We start from the raw sequence: 15624 nt of genomic DNA on the forward strand, positions 1-15624 counted from the left end.
TAAAAGATTTTAAAAGCCTCACCTATTACTAAATATCATTATTAAATATCATCCCAGTTTTCTTCCCATTCTACTTCCTCTGGCTCTGTAACAACCACATCCCATTAACAAGAGAAGCCTCCCTTTCTTTTCTTCTCTCTGATAATCCATGGACTTTAAGACCATGGAAGATAGATATTTTTGGAGTTAAGTTCAATATTTTATTTTTCAAGTTGTTGGTTTATATCAACTTCAGTCTACTATAATGGAAAATGAGTTCCAATCTAAAAACCTTTAAGAACCGTTAACAAGCAGTATGCTTTTCCTATGCTAGGAAAAGACCAGAAGTGTTGTAAAGTAGTAATTGGCATCAGGGAGTTACTTTTAAAGGGGAAAGGCACTATGCAACTCTAGAGCCATTAAAAGCTTTTCAGCCCTGAGGAGATAACCCTGATTCCCATACTGAGTCAAAGGTGTCTTCTTTCATTGATGTTCTGGTTTGGCATCATGTTCTAACAAAGCTCACCCATTAATATTTCTTAGCAATAAAGAATGCATATAACTAAGTCATATGCCTCTGCCGCAGATATCAACATCAGCACAAAGGGAGAAAGATGGAGGATCCAAGAAAGGAAAATTCATTAGATTCTTATATCTAAAAAAAAAAAAGCGACAACAAAGAACATGATTCCAACCATTTTAATTTGTCATTGGTTCGAGGTTTTTACGGCAGAAAAATCGCTTTTTCAGCTTTTGAAGGTGTTTGTTTAGGCATTCACTAGAGATACAAAAAATAAGTTTGGAAGCCTCATAACTCAGAAAATAGGAATGGAAATAACCTTCCTGCAGAAGAGGGTTGAGTTATTTATTGAAGACTAGAGGCCCGATGCATGAAATTTGTGCAAGGGGCTCGGCCCTTGCAGCCGAGGTGGCTGCCTTGGCACTTGCGGCCCCAGCTTCGTGCGGAAGGTCATCCAGAAGGTCGTTCCACTGTTCAGCTGCTGGGTCTAATTAGCATATTACGCTTTTATTATTATAGATGTGGGGCTCCACCTCTGGGAGATACACTTCTGGGTGGGAGATAGACTTTTCACCTTTGTGACATGAAACTCTGTGTTGATATCCAGAAGATCACCATCTTTCCCAAGAATGGACAGTTCACAGTTGTTTTGTTTTAATTTATTAGTAGCTTCTGGAAACAAATCCCAATTTAAACTGTTGCTCAATTTTCTTTCTTGAATCTTTCAAGATTGTTTCTTGGAGTAAACTATAGAAATAGAAGGACAAACAAAATTTGCTAAAACTAAGGGTGGAATTGACAAATATAAATTAGAAACCCCGATCCAGGAAGCACTGTAAATATGTATGTGAACACTTGTTTTTTCTGAAAAGAAAGAATAAAAGTTAAGTTCAAAGATAAGAACAACCTCAAAAATGTGCTGAGCCAGACCCGGTAAAAGCTTGACTGTTAGAATGAACTTTATGAGCTTTTAACTCATATCACACCTTTGGTGCTAATTGAACACCTACTTTTCTTAAAACAAGTATGTGCAATTTAGAACTGAAAGAGGAGCTTTTATAATAATTGATTTAAAGCTCAGTTATATTTTTAAATTTCTATGAAATTAAAATATTGACAAAAACAGGAAAATAGAAACATGTAAAGTAAAATGAGTTTAATTTTACTTTTTCTATGTTTGATGATCTTTAACTTTTTTCTTTTCTTTTCCTTGGCATTTTACATATGTTTTTGCTTTTCTGAAATTTGAATAACAGATTTTTTGTCACAAATATCAACTGAGTTCATTAGCTTAATGTCTTTTACAATCTCCATGGTATTTTTTAAATGTAACAGGTTTTGCTATGTAACAAAACATCCTAAAATTTAGTAGCTTAAAACAACAATCATTTATTTGCATAATCCTGTGGTCCTCTATCTGGGTTTCTAGTCTCAGTTGGGTCCCCACATACATTTAGCTGACATTTGGGAGGCTCTGTTTCTGGGAGTTGGGTGGCTATTGGCTGGGACAATGGGAACAACTGAGCCATGTGACTCCTTTCATCCGGCAGGCAGGTTATCCCAGACTTGTCCCATGAGGCAGCATGTCTCCAAAAGAGCGAGCAGACGTGTGCAAAGTCTCTTGAGGGTAGAGTCAGAACTAGCATGTCATCTCTCTTCCCACATTTTACTGCCACCACATTTTGTGGGTCAAAGCAAGTCACAAGGCCAGCCCAGTTTGAAGAGGTATAGAAACAGATTCTTCCTCCTAATGGAACACATTACAAATTGACTGTCCACTGGCAGGGGAAAATACAGCCAGTTTTGTAAACTGTTTTACTCTGGGAAGCCTTAATCGCTAAGTAAGTCTATTGTATACTAGGCCCTGGTTGCGGTCCAAAAGATAGCTGCTTTTATGCTCATAATTGCCTGGTTATTTTTGTAAACCCTTACTGAATTGTATTGCATGGAATGTAACTTAGTTGACATCAAATTATCACATTGACATTTCTCTAAGGCTAGGGAAAGTGAAAGAGTCAGGAGAGTCCTTGACTTGGTCCCTCCCATGAAGGAGGGCAAAGAATAGGGCACTTTAGAAAGCAACTTGGAGAACTGTGACCTGGAGGGTTAGAGACAGAAGAAAAATGGTGGGAGAGGAGTTGATGAATAAAAGCCATGAAGGCACACAGGCCATCAAAGGATGTTGGTACCAGGTACTGTTTACAAAATGATTTTGAGACCCAGAATCTTAATTTATGACACTGAGGAAAATAGATAGGTAAACTTAAAAAACAAGTAGTAGCCCTAACCAGTTACGCTCAGTGGATAGAGCATCAGCCTGTGGACTGAAGGGTCCCAGGTTCGATTCCGGTCAAGGGCACATACCTCGGTTGCAGGCTCTTCCCTGGCCCAGGCCCTCGTCAGGGCATGTGCAGGAGGCAACCTATCGATGTGTTTCTCTCACATTGATGTTTCTTTCTGTATTTCCCTCTCTTCCACTCTCTAAAAAATCAATGGAAAAATATCCTTGGGTGAGGATAAATAAATAAATAAATTGATTAATTGAATTAAAATAACACAAGTAGTAGAACAGAATAAAGGTATATTAATAATCCTTATTTTAAATACTTTTCAGCTCATATATTTTTTGCCTTTTAATCTTTTTGTTGTAAAGGTCGAATAAATTTTTATTTTTCTAAGCTTTGAATGGAACTTTGAAAATGGACTTTTATTTATTTGTTTTAACCTGCTACCAACTTTTTGGGATTAGGATGCTCCAAAAACAAATCTTTGTAAGAAATAAGGATGACATAGCCATTTCCTAGTTCAGCTGACACTGAGCTGACTTTGGGTCAGGCCTATATCCAAGAGCCGGAGCTCTAACAGAGAACAATGCAGAGTCTGTGCAGGTGGAGCTCACATTCCAGAACCAGGAGACGGGCATGAAAGAAATGCACAAGCTAAATGGTGAGAGGAGCTGTGGACAAAAATAAAGCAGGGTTAGGAAGATAAGGAACACAAGGGGCAAAGGAGTGGAACATTTATTATTTTATAGAAAGTGATCTGGAAAGTTCTCTGATGAAGGACCTGAAAGAGCCATGGGAGTGGGTCCTGATAATATATAGGTAGAGGAGTGGTCCCAAAACTGGAGGATGCTTGGCATGTTTGAGGAACCACAAGGATACTTGTGACACCAGAGCAAGGGAAGCAGAGGGGGGAGTATGGTGGGAGATGAGGTCTGAGAGCTTGTTTGGAGTGGGGTGTGGCTGACCACGGAGAGCAGGGTGGTGGTTCTCAGAGCCAGCTGCTTGTTATACTCACCCTGGGAGCTATGGACAACATGCCTGGGCCCAATCCCAGAATCTATTTTAATTGGTCTGGGTGGAAGCCTGGTCAAGCCTTTTTAAAACATTAACAGGATGGATCCAGTGTGTAGCTGAGGTCTCCTGTGCCGTAGTACAGCAGGACTCTGACCCAGAGTGAAATGGAAAATGGCAGAAGAATGACGCGACCTGGTTGTCCTGGCATGCCTCCTTCACCCACATTTCCCGTGGCCCTCAAGATCATGACTTAGCCTCACCTTTTCTTTCTTTTCTTTTTTTTTGTTAATCCTCAACCGAGGATATTTTTCCATTGACTTTTAGAAAGAGTGGAAGGGAAGGGGAGAGACAGAGAGAGAGAAACATTGGTGTGAGAGAGACACATTGATTGGTTGCCTCACACACACACTCCAACTGGGGCCAGGGATTGAGCCTGCAACCCAGGTATGTGCCCTTGACCAGAATTGAACTCTTGACCCTTCAGTCTTCAGGCCGATGCTTTATCCACTGAGCAAGACTGACTAGGCCATTGCCTCACCTTTTCAGAGGAAAGAGTGGGAGAATGTGGTCATGAACAAGATCTCCAGGTCTCCTTCTCTGCCAGGCTCTCTGGTAGGTGTCAGGGATGTAATAGAAGGAGAGGAGGATGTCTTGTATGGAAAGGGCCCCTTGTGTTCCCTTCTAAAATGGGTTGGAGCCTGCCTTAGCCTATTTGAAATGGTGTAACAAAATACCACAGACTGGGTGGCTTATAAAAAACAAACATTTATTTCTCACAGTTCTGGGGGCTGGAAGTCCCAGATCAGGGTGCTAGAATGGCCAGGTGGGAACCTCTTCTAGGTGGCAGACATTATCCTATATAATAAAACCCTAATATGCAAATCGACTGAACAGGGGGTCCCGGATTGCGAGAGGGTGCAGGCCTGGCTGAGGGACCACTCCCCCCGCCCCCCACATGAATTTTGTGCACCGGGCCTCTAGTTTTATATAAAGTCCTCACAGAGACTAGGGAGCTCTGTGGGGTCTCTTTTATAAGGGCACTAATCCCATTTATGAGGGCTCCACCCTCAGGACCTAAACACCTCCCAAATGCCCCACCTCCTAATACCATCACATTGGCCATTAGAATTTCAACATATGTATTTTGGGGAGACACAGCATTTGGACCATAGCTGGGCCAGAGTTCCTGCCGCTTTCCTTCTCCCTCCAACCTTCAGTCAGAAATCCCCATGCCTCCCTCCCAATGTTGCCCGGAGTCACTACAGGATGATTCTGAGAAATAATGTCACTTCTGCTGACCACTATGTTGTAAGTACAAAAACACTTTGCTGCTGTGTAACAGCTGTAAATTAGTGCCCCCAAACCCATGCAGCCAGGTTAAGAGCACAGAGAAGGTTATACTTGGAAATAACACAGCCTCGAACTTATTTTCCTTTTGAGTAATAGTGTAATGTAGTTGTTCAGAACCAGAGCTTTGAAGCTGAATAACTTACATTCTGTTTCTAACACTGACTAGCTGGGTGACTTACCCTTTGTGTGCTTCAGATAATACTGTCAAACTCAGAATCTGTTGTAAGATTAAATGAGTGGCTAAGTATTAGGTTCTCAGAAAAGTGCATGACACATTTTTAAAAATATATATTTTTATTGGTTTCAGAGAGGAAGGAAGAGGGAGGGAGAGATAGAAACATCAGTGATGAGAGAATCATTGATTGGCTGCCTCCTGCACACCCCACACTAGGAATGGAGCCCGCAACCCAGGCATGTGCCCTGACTGGGAATTGAACCATGACCTCCTGGTTCATAGGTCGGTGCTCAACCACTGAGCCATGCCTGCCATGCACATGGCATGTATTTAGTGCTCAATCAGTCCTAGATATATACAGTTATATTTTCCTTCTTGATTTAATCATCATACAAAGGGATTTCTCTCTAATTTTATCAAAAACATAAGAGAATTTTATACGCATAATGTGTCTTTCAGTAGCATTTGTGACAGATTCTTCTCTGTTGTTTAATTGTTGAAAACGTAAACATGCTGCTTATTAAGTGGTCCAAATTTCAATTGAGGAAGAAAGGCAGAATCAAAACATTTGTAGCACACAAACAATCCATTTTATATGATTGCTGTGCAAACATAATTTTTGGCAGAACTCTCTAATTCCTTGCTTTCACATGGATAAAAAGAATAGCAGCCTCTTTGGACAAGATGAGGCTGGGAATGCAAAGAATTAACATGTGGACAAGGCATGTTTTCAGCACTTTTCTCTAGAGGACCATCTGAAGTGCCTACTTCGCAAACAAAGATGAAAATCTGAGATTCAGTTCTAGCATCCCAGACTGTTCTATTCTACACAGTGGATGGAGGTGGGGCAGGATGACAAAGAGGGAGGTGAGGAAATTTTATCCTCACAGGAAAGGGCCTCTATGGACTTACATTATTTCTCCAACTTTCTCTACCCAAATGAATCTTTCATCTTTGTTTTATTAGAGTCAGAAATTTAATAAAAACTCACTGGAATATGAAAAGATGATTAAATATTTATTGAAAATTTAAATGTGATACTTAAAGGTACTCATAGTCCTTGAGGCGCCTTAAAGGCAATAAACTTTATTTCAGAGCTTTATCTGAGTTTGGCACCCCACCTGAGTGAAAATTAAATAAAAGTGAAATAGAAAAATGCCTCTTAGGAAAGAATGGCCTAGTTTCAGCATTTCTCCGATATTAATTTAGAGGACTCATTTTAACATTGCCCACAGGATAGCCTAAATTTCTCAGCTCTACAAGCCGACCTCAATCCTTCCAGTGTCATCTTCTACCTCATCTCTAAAGTGTCTCTACTTCCATTATTTCTTTTCAGAGGTCAGCAAATCTGTAAGACATTCATTCTCCAAGTCTTTGCTTCTGCTCTTTACTTGTTTTTATTTCTATTGAAATTTTGCACACTCTTCAAAAATAAGCTCTCCTGGGTTGTTTTTGTGATTTCCCCAGATCTAGAATTGTAGATGCTTCTTTGCTTTCTCAATTCTTTGTTCTTCATTTCATGCCCTTAGTTAATTCTGTTTTCTGTTTTAGCTATTTATCTGCGCCTTTTTTATTGTCATAAACAATTAGCTTTTGGGGGAGAGAGTAAAATATTTCTTAGTCATATTTGTATGCCATAGAGCAGCATATATATGCAGAACTCAACAGTATCTGTGGAATTAATGAAACACAAAGACCAGGAAAAATAAAAGCTCTCAGAACTAGAGCGTGCTCTTCTTCATTTCCTTTGCATGCCATCCCTTTACCTCAGGGCCATTTGAATTGCCACCTTTGTGGCTTTGTATTTCGTCTAGGATAGTTGGATATGGACACTTCTTGCTTAAAACCCTTCAATACATACACCTAATTGACCTTAGAGCAATAATTTGACCTTGGTGAGAGGAAACCCAAACTTTATTCAGTGTCCTTTAAGACTGACTCATGCCCAGTCCCACTCCCTCCCTCACACTTAACAACAGCCACAGCGAATTTCTTTGTGTCCCAGAAATGATCTTTATACATAGAATTGCGTGTTGTTCCATTCCTCCCCTGTCCATCTTCTACTGTCTCACTCCTCATCTACCAGATTCAAGATGTTACTTCTTTCTGGAAATCATCCTTAATTCCCTGTACCATCTCCAGCCTGGGATGGGATTAAGCCTTTCTCCTTTATGATCTAATAGATATTAAAGATTAGAAAGACTTGGGAAAGACGTGATTCTGCTTCTTACCAAGGTGACTTTAGACCCGTGCTTCACAAACGTTATGCATCAGAATCACCCAGAGAGTTTGTTAACTCATAGCCCACTGGGCCCATCTCCAGAGTTTCTGATTCAGTAGTCCTGGAATTGGTCCTGAAAATGTGCATTTATAATGAGTTACCAAGTGACTCTGATGATGTTCCTGCCTTAGATAATTTATGTAATCTCTCAAGCTTTAGTTTGCCATATGCAAAATGAGGCTAACTGAGGTGTTTTAAGACTTAGTTGTCAGTGTTTGACATGAATTAGTATTCAGTCAATGTTAGTTAATATTGATTCTCCTTTATCATTGCTTTCATCACACTATTAAATTATAGACTAAACTGGCAAGTAAAGTAGGAACCCCATGGAAAGCAGAGACTATACCCATTTTCTTATTGTTTTATCACAGGTACTTCATGAAGTGCATTAGTTAACACTAAATAAACATATAATGGAATAAATTCAAATAAAAGCAGTCAATAAATAAGAAATAAAATGAATTCAGGTAGCCGCTACACAGAATGCCCCAGGATTCCCTAGAACAGCTTGCTCTAGTCTTGGTTTTCCTGGGACTGTTTTTGCTGATTGGTTCCTAAATCACTTTTGGTTTTGGTGAGTCAGTCCCCACAGCTTTTGCTTCAAGCAACACAGAAAAACATTTTTCTGTAGGAACTAGAAATAAGCACATGGACTACTCATTTGGTTGTGTAGTTTCGGTTTCATACTGAATGAGAGAACTGCCCCAACGTGCTTCTGTCCCTTCTGTGCCTGAACACATGCCTGCATTTAACACTGGATATGGGTTAGAAATTAACATGAACAACTTAATCTGCAGTTCTTCGCAAATTCATGACTCCTCTTTTGAGAAGACGGTTTCTACTCCCATCCTCCTCTTTGATCTTAGAAACTCATATTTTATATTCACTCATTAGTTCAACAGAATTTTCCCACCATTTATCATGTGGCAAGTATTGTGGTGGTGATGCCACATAAGTCACAGTTCTTGCTTCACAGAACCTGAAGGATGGCATATAACAGCTTGCACTGTAATTGTTTGCTTCCTTGTCTCCCATGCAAAATTGTGGGCCTCCTAATGGTAGATGCATTATCTGATTGATTTTTGAGTCTCCAGCTCAATGTCTGGTATATGCTAGATATTCATACACATGGATTATTATTTATACAGAGAGACCCTCCTTGTGATATTGGTGCTTAGAAATAGAACTGAGCTCCAGAGGTCATGGACTGGTAGTCATGAAATGACTTGGCGCTAGATGTGTTATTTGACATACAAAGTGTGTTTTAATTCCATGAGGACCAACCAGTAACATGTGGGAGATATTTACGTAACTTTCCAGATTTCCAGCTTCTCTTGAAAGAGCCCACATTTCTGTATTTACCCCAGTCAGCTGAAGCGAATTCCCACTTTCCCTGCTCTTTCACACGGAGCGTGCCCTCTTGGCTACAGCCCCTACCATTCCCTACTGTGTTACCCAGCTGTCTATGTGTATATTGTGTCATGTGTGTTTGCATGGATTTGTGGTCAGGAGAGAAATTCTTCAAATTCTACATAAGTCTACTGAAAGTTTGTCTTTACAAGCTTATAACAACCTAACCCTGACTTACTCCTTTTTTTCTTTAGTGATGTAGAATGCTAACGAGAATTTGCTTTCATTTGAAATATCTAGCATATTGAGTCATGGATCCACATTTTGTGCAAGTTATTTTTCTGCATTTTCACAGCAGGTTTCCTGTATTTCTCAATTAATTAAATCATGGCCAGTGCCTTTTCTGCTGTGAAGTGCATCTCAGTCCAGAGTTAAAATGTACCTAAATCTATCTGGCTTGGGTTATTTTTCTCATTAATGATTTTTGACCTAACACTTGTCATTTGGCTTGGTTTTGTCATATCAGATTAGCTCATTAAAAACATAAAATGGAGTGAAAATTATAGTTTAGCTAATCAAATATATTCATGCTTTGTTTCAGCTCTCCTTAAAAAGAAGAGGAAGCAAAGATTTACCAAAATCTGAAAAAAAGACTCAACAGACTCCCACAGAGGTATGTAGAGATAAAATTTCACCAAGCACATCAAGCACCTCTAAATGGATATATAAGCTACTTCTATAAGTAGACATATCAGCCAGACATACTCCTGTAAAACAGAGTTAAGTTATGCATATTGATTATGTAGCTATAGATACAGGCAGTACAAAACATTCAGGATTTTCGCTTACAAAGCAAGCACTGACATCCCTATTAGTATCGCATCTACACATGGCAAAATGTCATTAGTACTTTCTGTGTTCCTATATTTGAGAACTGTACCCATGGTGCTAATCTTGTTCGCTCATAATTAATAAGGTCAGTAGAATAGTTGTCCCTACGGTATCAGGGAGAAGAAAGAAAGGAATGTGGCAGGAAGGGATGGCAGAGGAGAGTGCCTTGTGATGGCTTTAGAGTCCTTGCCTGGAGTAATTCGCTAGACCAGTGATTGGGGGAGCAAAAAATAAAAAAGGCAACAGAAGAATAAAAGTAAAACTTAAAAGATGGATTCAACATGGGCTTGTTGAGAACCTTAGAAACACGGCACAGTAATGACTAGTTCTGCTTTCAGGGTGAGCAGAAGGTACTGAGAGATGTAAGGAAGGAGATTTTAAAACAGAAGAGGAAACATTTGGAGGCAGAATGGCTCTCCAAGAACACCTGGCTAGATACCTTTTAAGTGCCTATGTTGGGATATGGAGTACTACAGCATGCTTTTTAAAAAAATTCCTTCAAAGGGTTTTCTTAGTAGGTAGAAACTAACTAAAGCAATATTTACAAAATTTGAAAATTTTGAAAAAAGCAATATTTACAAAATTTGAAAAAAGTTGATCATATTTTTAAAAAGCATAACATATTAAATGTTTATTTTCTCTTTTCCTTTCTCTACCCGTTCTGTTCATGGTGAATTTTTCTTTGGGTACTTGCACAAGAATATTTGTAGACCAGAGCCTTATACCAAAATCATTACTCTTTTTTTGTACATTTTTCTCAGTTTCCTGGATAAGTTCAATATGCTCTGTTGCTACAGCTTTCTCGCTGTCTTCGGCATAACTTTAGCCACCTCGCTCTAGGTATTTTGCTGTGAGTCATCCCCCATGTCGCCTTGAATCCTCTTCTTCAGCTTATTTAGGGGGAAGATGCTTGTAACGTCTTACGTCGGCTGTAGTCAGCAGTTTATTTCTTTTCATTCAAGTCCTATTCTTATATTTCCCATGCTAAAGCTTATGCAGGTGTCTTTTTCGATTGTTTTCTTGATTTACATAAAAATGGTCTCCCATCCTCTTTCTCTCTTTTCCCAAATGAGGAGGACAATGAAGATCTGAAATGCCAGCTGCAGTTCGTGAAAGAAGAAGCTGCTCTGATGAGAAAGAAAATGGCCAAGATTGACAAAGAGAAGGACCGATTTGAGCACGAGCTGCAGAAGTACCGGTCCTTTTATGGGGATCTGGACAGTCCTTTGCCCAAAGGAGAAGCGGGGGGCCCTCCCAGCACCAGGGAGGCCGAGCTCAAGCTGCGGTTGAGGCTGGTGGAGGAAGAAGCCAACATCCTGGGCAGGAAAATCGTGGAGCTGGAGGTGGAGAACCGAGGCCTCAAGGCCGAACTGGACGACCTGAGGGGCGAAGACTTCAATGGCTCGGCCAACCCGCTCATGAGGGAGCAGAGCGAATCCCTGTCGGAGCTGCGGCAGCACCTGCAGCTGGTGGAAGACGAGACCGAGCTGCTGCGGAGGAACGTGGCCGACCTGGAGGAACAGAACAAGCGCATCACGGCCGAGCTCAACAAGTACAAGTTCAAATTCCCGGCGGCCACGAGAGCGCGCGGCACCAGGACAGCGCCAAGACCGAGGCGCTGCAGGAGGAGCTGAAGGCGGCGCGCCTGCAGATCAACGAGCTGAGCGGCAAGGTCATGCAGCTGCAGTACGAGAACCGCGTGCTCATGTCCAACATGCAGCGCTACGACCTGGCCTCGCACCTGGGCATCCGCGGCAGCCCCCGCGATAGCGACGCCGAGAGCGACGCGGGCAAGAAGGAGAGCGACGACGACTCGCGGCCGCCGCACCGCAAGCGGGAGGGGCCCATCGGGGGCGAGAGCGACTCGGAGGAGGTGCGCAACATCCGCTGCCTCACGCCCACCCGCTCCTTCTACCCCGCGCCCGGGCCCTGGCCCAAGAGCTTCTCCGACCGGCAGCAGATGAAGGACATCCGCTCGGAGGCCGAGCGCCTGGGCAAGACCATCGACCGGCTCATCGCCGACACGAGCACCATCATCACCGAGGCGCGCATCTACGTGGCCAACGGGGACCTGTTCGGACTGATGGACGAGGAGGACGACGGCAGCCGCATCCGGGAGCACGAGCTGCTCTACCGCATCAACGCGCAGATGAAGGCCTTCCGCAAGGAGCTGCAGACCTTCATCGACCGCCTGGAGGTGCCCAAGTCCGCGGACGACCGTGGTGCCGAGGAACCCATATCCGTGAGTCAGGTACAGTTCTGCCTATTGCGAGCCCGGGCGATGGCGAGGCTGGCGCGCGGAGCTGCGGGCCCCGGTGGGGCGGCTCCGCGCCCCGACCCCCACGCCCCGCTTTAGAGAAGTCCCGGCGCTGGGCTCCACTGGGCTCCACTGGGCGCACCTGTTCTTTCACACTGTCCTCCTTCAGGCCTGAGGTTTTCGTCGCCGCATTCCCAGTCACTGTTTCCCCTCTGTGATTTTTAATCCTGCCCCCCCCCCCACCCGTTTTTGTGTAAAGATTAAAGAAAGGGTTTTTTAGGTTTATAATAATAATGATTATTATTATTATTCATTATTAAAGGTGAACATTTACAATATTATTTCACCGATTCTAATAGAACAGCTGCAAGAAGATCCCTACCTAATAAGGAATCTTCAGTTGTTGGTTTGCAAATTTCCAAGCCAAGATTCAAATTGAGTTTAAAATACATATTTTTAAAGTCACTAAGTTGATGCGTAAGTACTGTTAAATATAGAAGCTGTCGGAGAAAAGAGCTGATACTGTGTCTAGAGCCCGACCAAACGGAATACATGGAAGCTGTTGCTTTACAGGTTGAGGTGACATAATCATTACTTCTAGAAAATACCACTGTCGGCTCTGCAGTGGAGAATCTCAGGACTGGGGAAGTTATTTTTTAACTTCAAGGCCACACGAATTCAGAGAAATAGTAATAACTATTCCCGAACAGGGGAAACCAGCATTTTTCCTTCATCCTAAATTGTAGAGGCACACTTGATGAATTGGACTGAGCTGCTCTAGCCAGGTATGGTGGCCAAAGACCAACGCATTTTGTCAGAGTGAACCACCTAAGAGATCATTGAGAAAGCAAAACAGGCAGCGCCCCCACCCCCATCCCCCCAACCCCATGGCAAGCCTGGTATCCCGTATCCATTGGAGAACCCGTGGAAGCACAACAGCATGCATGGCTTTTAAGACACGCCAGAGGTTTAAATTAAAAAACCACTTTATACACAGCAGCATGACATTCATTTAACTGCCTGTTAGTCACAACTAGGAACATCGCAACCCTCTTGCTTATTGATCTTGCATGTTGCTCTGCTTTGCTCTGGAAAGAAAAAAAAATAGTCTTATGATAAAACTTGTTGAATTGTTTAAATGTTGAGGCTTATTCCTTCTATTGATCGTATCAAAACATTGGTTTCTGGTTTCCTCGTTGAAGCTTTTTTGGGTACTGTGAGCATGTGGTTTTTCACCTGTGCCCTTGGGAACAAAAGAGACATCAGAGCGAGAGAATGCACTGTGTATAGTAACAGGCTTTCAGATCTGGTCAATAGAGGCATAAGGGGGGTTCTGCTTTATCTGAAGTTGAATGAATGCTTCGATGAGTTGATATAGATGTAAATTTTAAAATTATTATTAATTCTTCTCTTTGTCTTTGCATTTACCTTCCCAGATGTTCCAGCCTATCATTTTACTTATCCTCATTCTTGTATTATTTTCATCACTTTCTTACACAACAATATTTAAACTTGTCTTCCTTTTTACGCTGTTTTTTGTACTGTAAATATTTCATCATTTATCATTCATTGTAGTATTTTCAGTTTGTTTATTTTGTTCATCCTTCAAGACAAGAAGTAAAAGAAGTATAATTTCTGTAGTAACCCATGCTATAAAAACACTGAAGACTGCTTAATTTCTTTAAAAAGACCCATCTCACCACTACCAAATTCAGTAAGAAGCCCAGGGACTAAAATATTTCAGGTAAGGAAGTAAGTGTGACTTTTTTTTTATTATAAATCATTTTAACTTGTGCTTCTGTCTTTTACGTCTTAATTTGTATTCTTCTCGATAAAGAATTGGCAGAATGACTATAAAAATTGGCTAAATCAGTTATTTCTCATTAGCTGACTGATGATAATTCAAAAGCTAGACATTCACTCACAAGTTGGTTACATTTCCAAAAAATACGTAGGCTTTGCTAGTTACATCAGACTAACAGGATAATTTTGATATCCAATAATATATATGAAAATTTTGGTGAATGAATGAAATGGGGCCCTCATAGAAAATCAGTAATTATTTGCATTGTTGATGGCGTTCTGTTAAAAAAAGATGTGTTTTGAAACATACGTGTAGATTAGGTCTCAGTTCATTGAGAAAATAATTATTCCCATCCTACTGCATTTGGCCATCTTTCAACCAAACTATTATACTTTGAGCCATATGTTGCTAATCAAATTTGTTGCTTGAAGTCCTGTCCTCTGTAATAGATTGTTACACAGAACTGCTTCCGGAGCAGGAAATATGCTAGAATTATAATATGTGAAATGTTTTGAATAGGAACTATACAGTCATTCTCTAGAATTTTATTTAACCACAAACCACAACCAGTAGTATATAGTTCCAGTAGGCATTACTCTCTAGACATAAACTTTCTATGTTGAACCTAAGCCCCCTTCCCCTCCTATCTGAATTGGCTCCATTTACCCAAAGGCCTTATCAGTCCATCTCGTTGTGCATTTACCCAGTGGAAAGGTGGGCTGCACCTGTACCACTGACTATTCAGAAGTCACAATGCTCGTTGAAGACACATACTTGGAAATACTCTCAGATTGGTTGGTGAATATGAAAATCTGTAGTCAAACTAAACCAACTAAATCAGAGAAGACAAGTAGGAATAATACATGACAGAAAGGAGAACCAAGATGAATATTGTGAATGTACAAAGTCACACGTGCACATACGGAGATGGAGGTGCATGTGCACACTGAATGAAAGCCTCAAAATGAGCCCCCCCCTGCCGGGAGCCGGTCCATCCTTGCTACAGAGAAGAAACATCTGCACAGCATATGTTTCGAGGTACCTGGCGTATATAGCATATTGTTCTTAATATGTTTGCTCTCCTTAGCGCCATGTGTTTTAACCAAGGTCACCTCTCCGAGAAAGATTGTTTCCCCAGGTGGGGATCTTTCCCTGAGGTTAGGGAGGGGATACAACCCCTTAATTAAGTGCCAGGCCGGTAGTTAAGCCTAATAATCTTTACTCCCTGGAATGGAGATAAGAAACGCCCTAACCTTTGTAATAGAAATTGACAGGATTAAAATCGGCTGGTATAAATACGGATGTAACAAGACAATAAACAACACAACCTGATCAGATCCTCATCACATCATCATCAGATCCTAACCAGAACCTAGCCAGAGAACATGGCAAAAGATCCTGGACAGAACATGGCAGAACTTCACTGGAGAACCTAGACAGAACATGGCAAAAGAACCTGGATAGAACCTGGCCGGAGAACCTTGCTACAGAACCTGGTGACTGAACCTGGCAGGAGAACCTGGAGAAGCTGGATGGAGAACCTAGCGAGAGAACATGGCACCAGAACTTGGTTGGAGTTCCTGACCAGAACTTCGCTGGAGATCCTGGAGGGAGAACCTCGCTATGCTGATGAACTGAAACCAGTTTCCATGTCATTCATTCTTCGCCGACTCCGTCCACACCTTTGGGGACCCCTGGACCGCTGGGATTGGACCCCA

General features: G+C 41.6%; 2 protein-coding genes across 2 annotated transcripts in view; both read left to right on the forward strand.

The window, feature by feature from the left end:
- The window catches only part of SOGA3 (SOGA family member 3), a 34309-nt gene that overhangs the window by 15650 nt on the left and 3035 nt on the right, over nt 1-15624 (forward strand). Inside the window, 4 exon segments of the mRNA XM_014461108.2 lie at nt 9556-9627; nt 10919-11408; nt 11411-12096; nt 13539-13574. Coding sequence (XP_014316594.2) covers nt 9556-9627; nt 10919-11408; nt 11411-12096; nt 13539-13574 — 1284 coding nt within the window.
- Nucleotides 13658-15624, forward strand: part of KIAA0408 (KIAA0408 ortholog) — a 30346-nt gene continuing 28379 nt past the window's right edge. The window contains exon 1 of the mRNA XM_006095068.3: nt 13658-13854. The gene's annotated coding sequence lies outside the window, so the exon portion shown is untranslated. The remainder of the gene's footprint in view (nt 13855-15624) is intronic.

The sequence above is a fragment of the Myotis lucifugus genome, unplaced genomic scaffold, assembly GCF_000147115.1.
Source record: "Myotis lucifugus unplaced genomic scaffold, Myoluc2.0 scaffold_150, whole genome shotgun sequence".
NCBI classification, from domain to species: Eukaryota; Metazoa; Chordata; class Mammalia; order Chiroptera; family Vespertilionidae; genus Myotis; species Myotis lucifugus.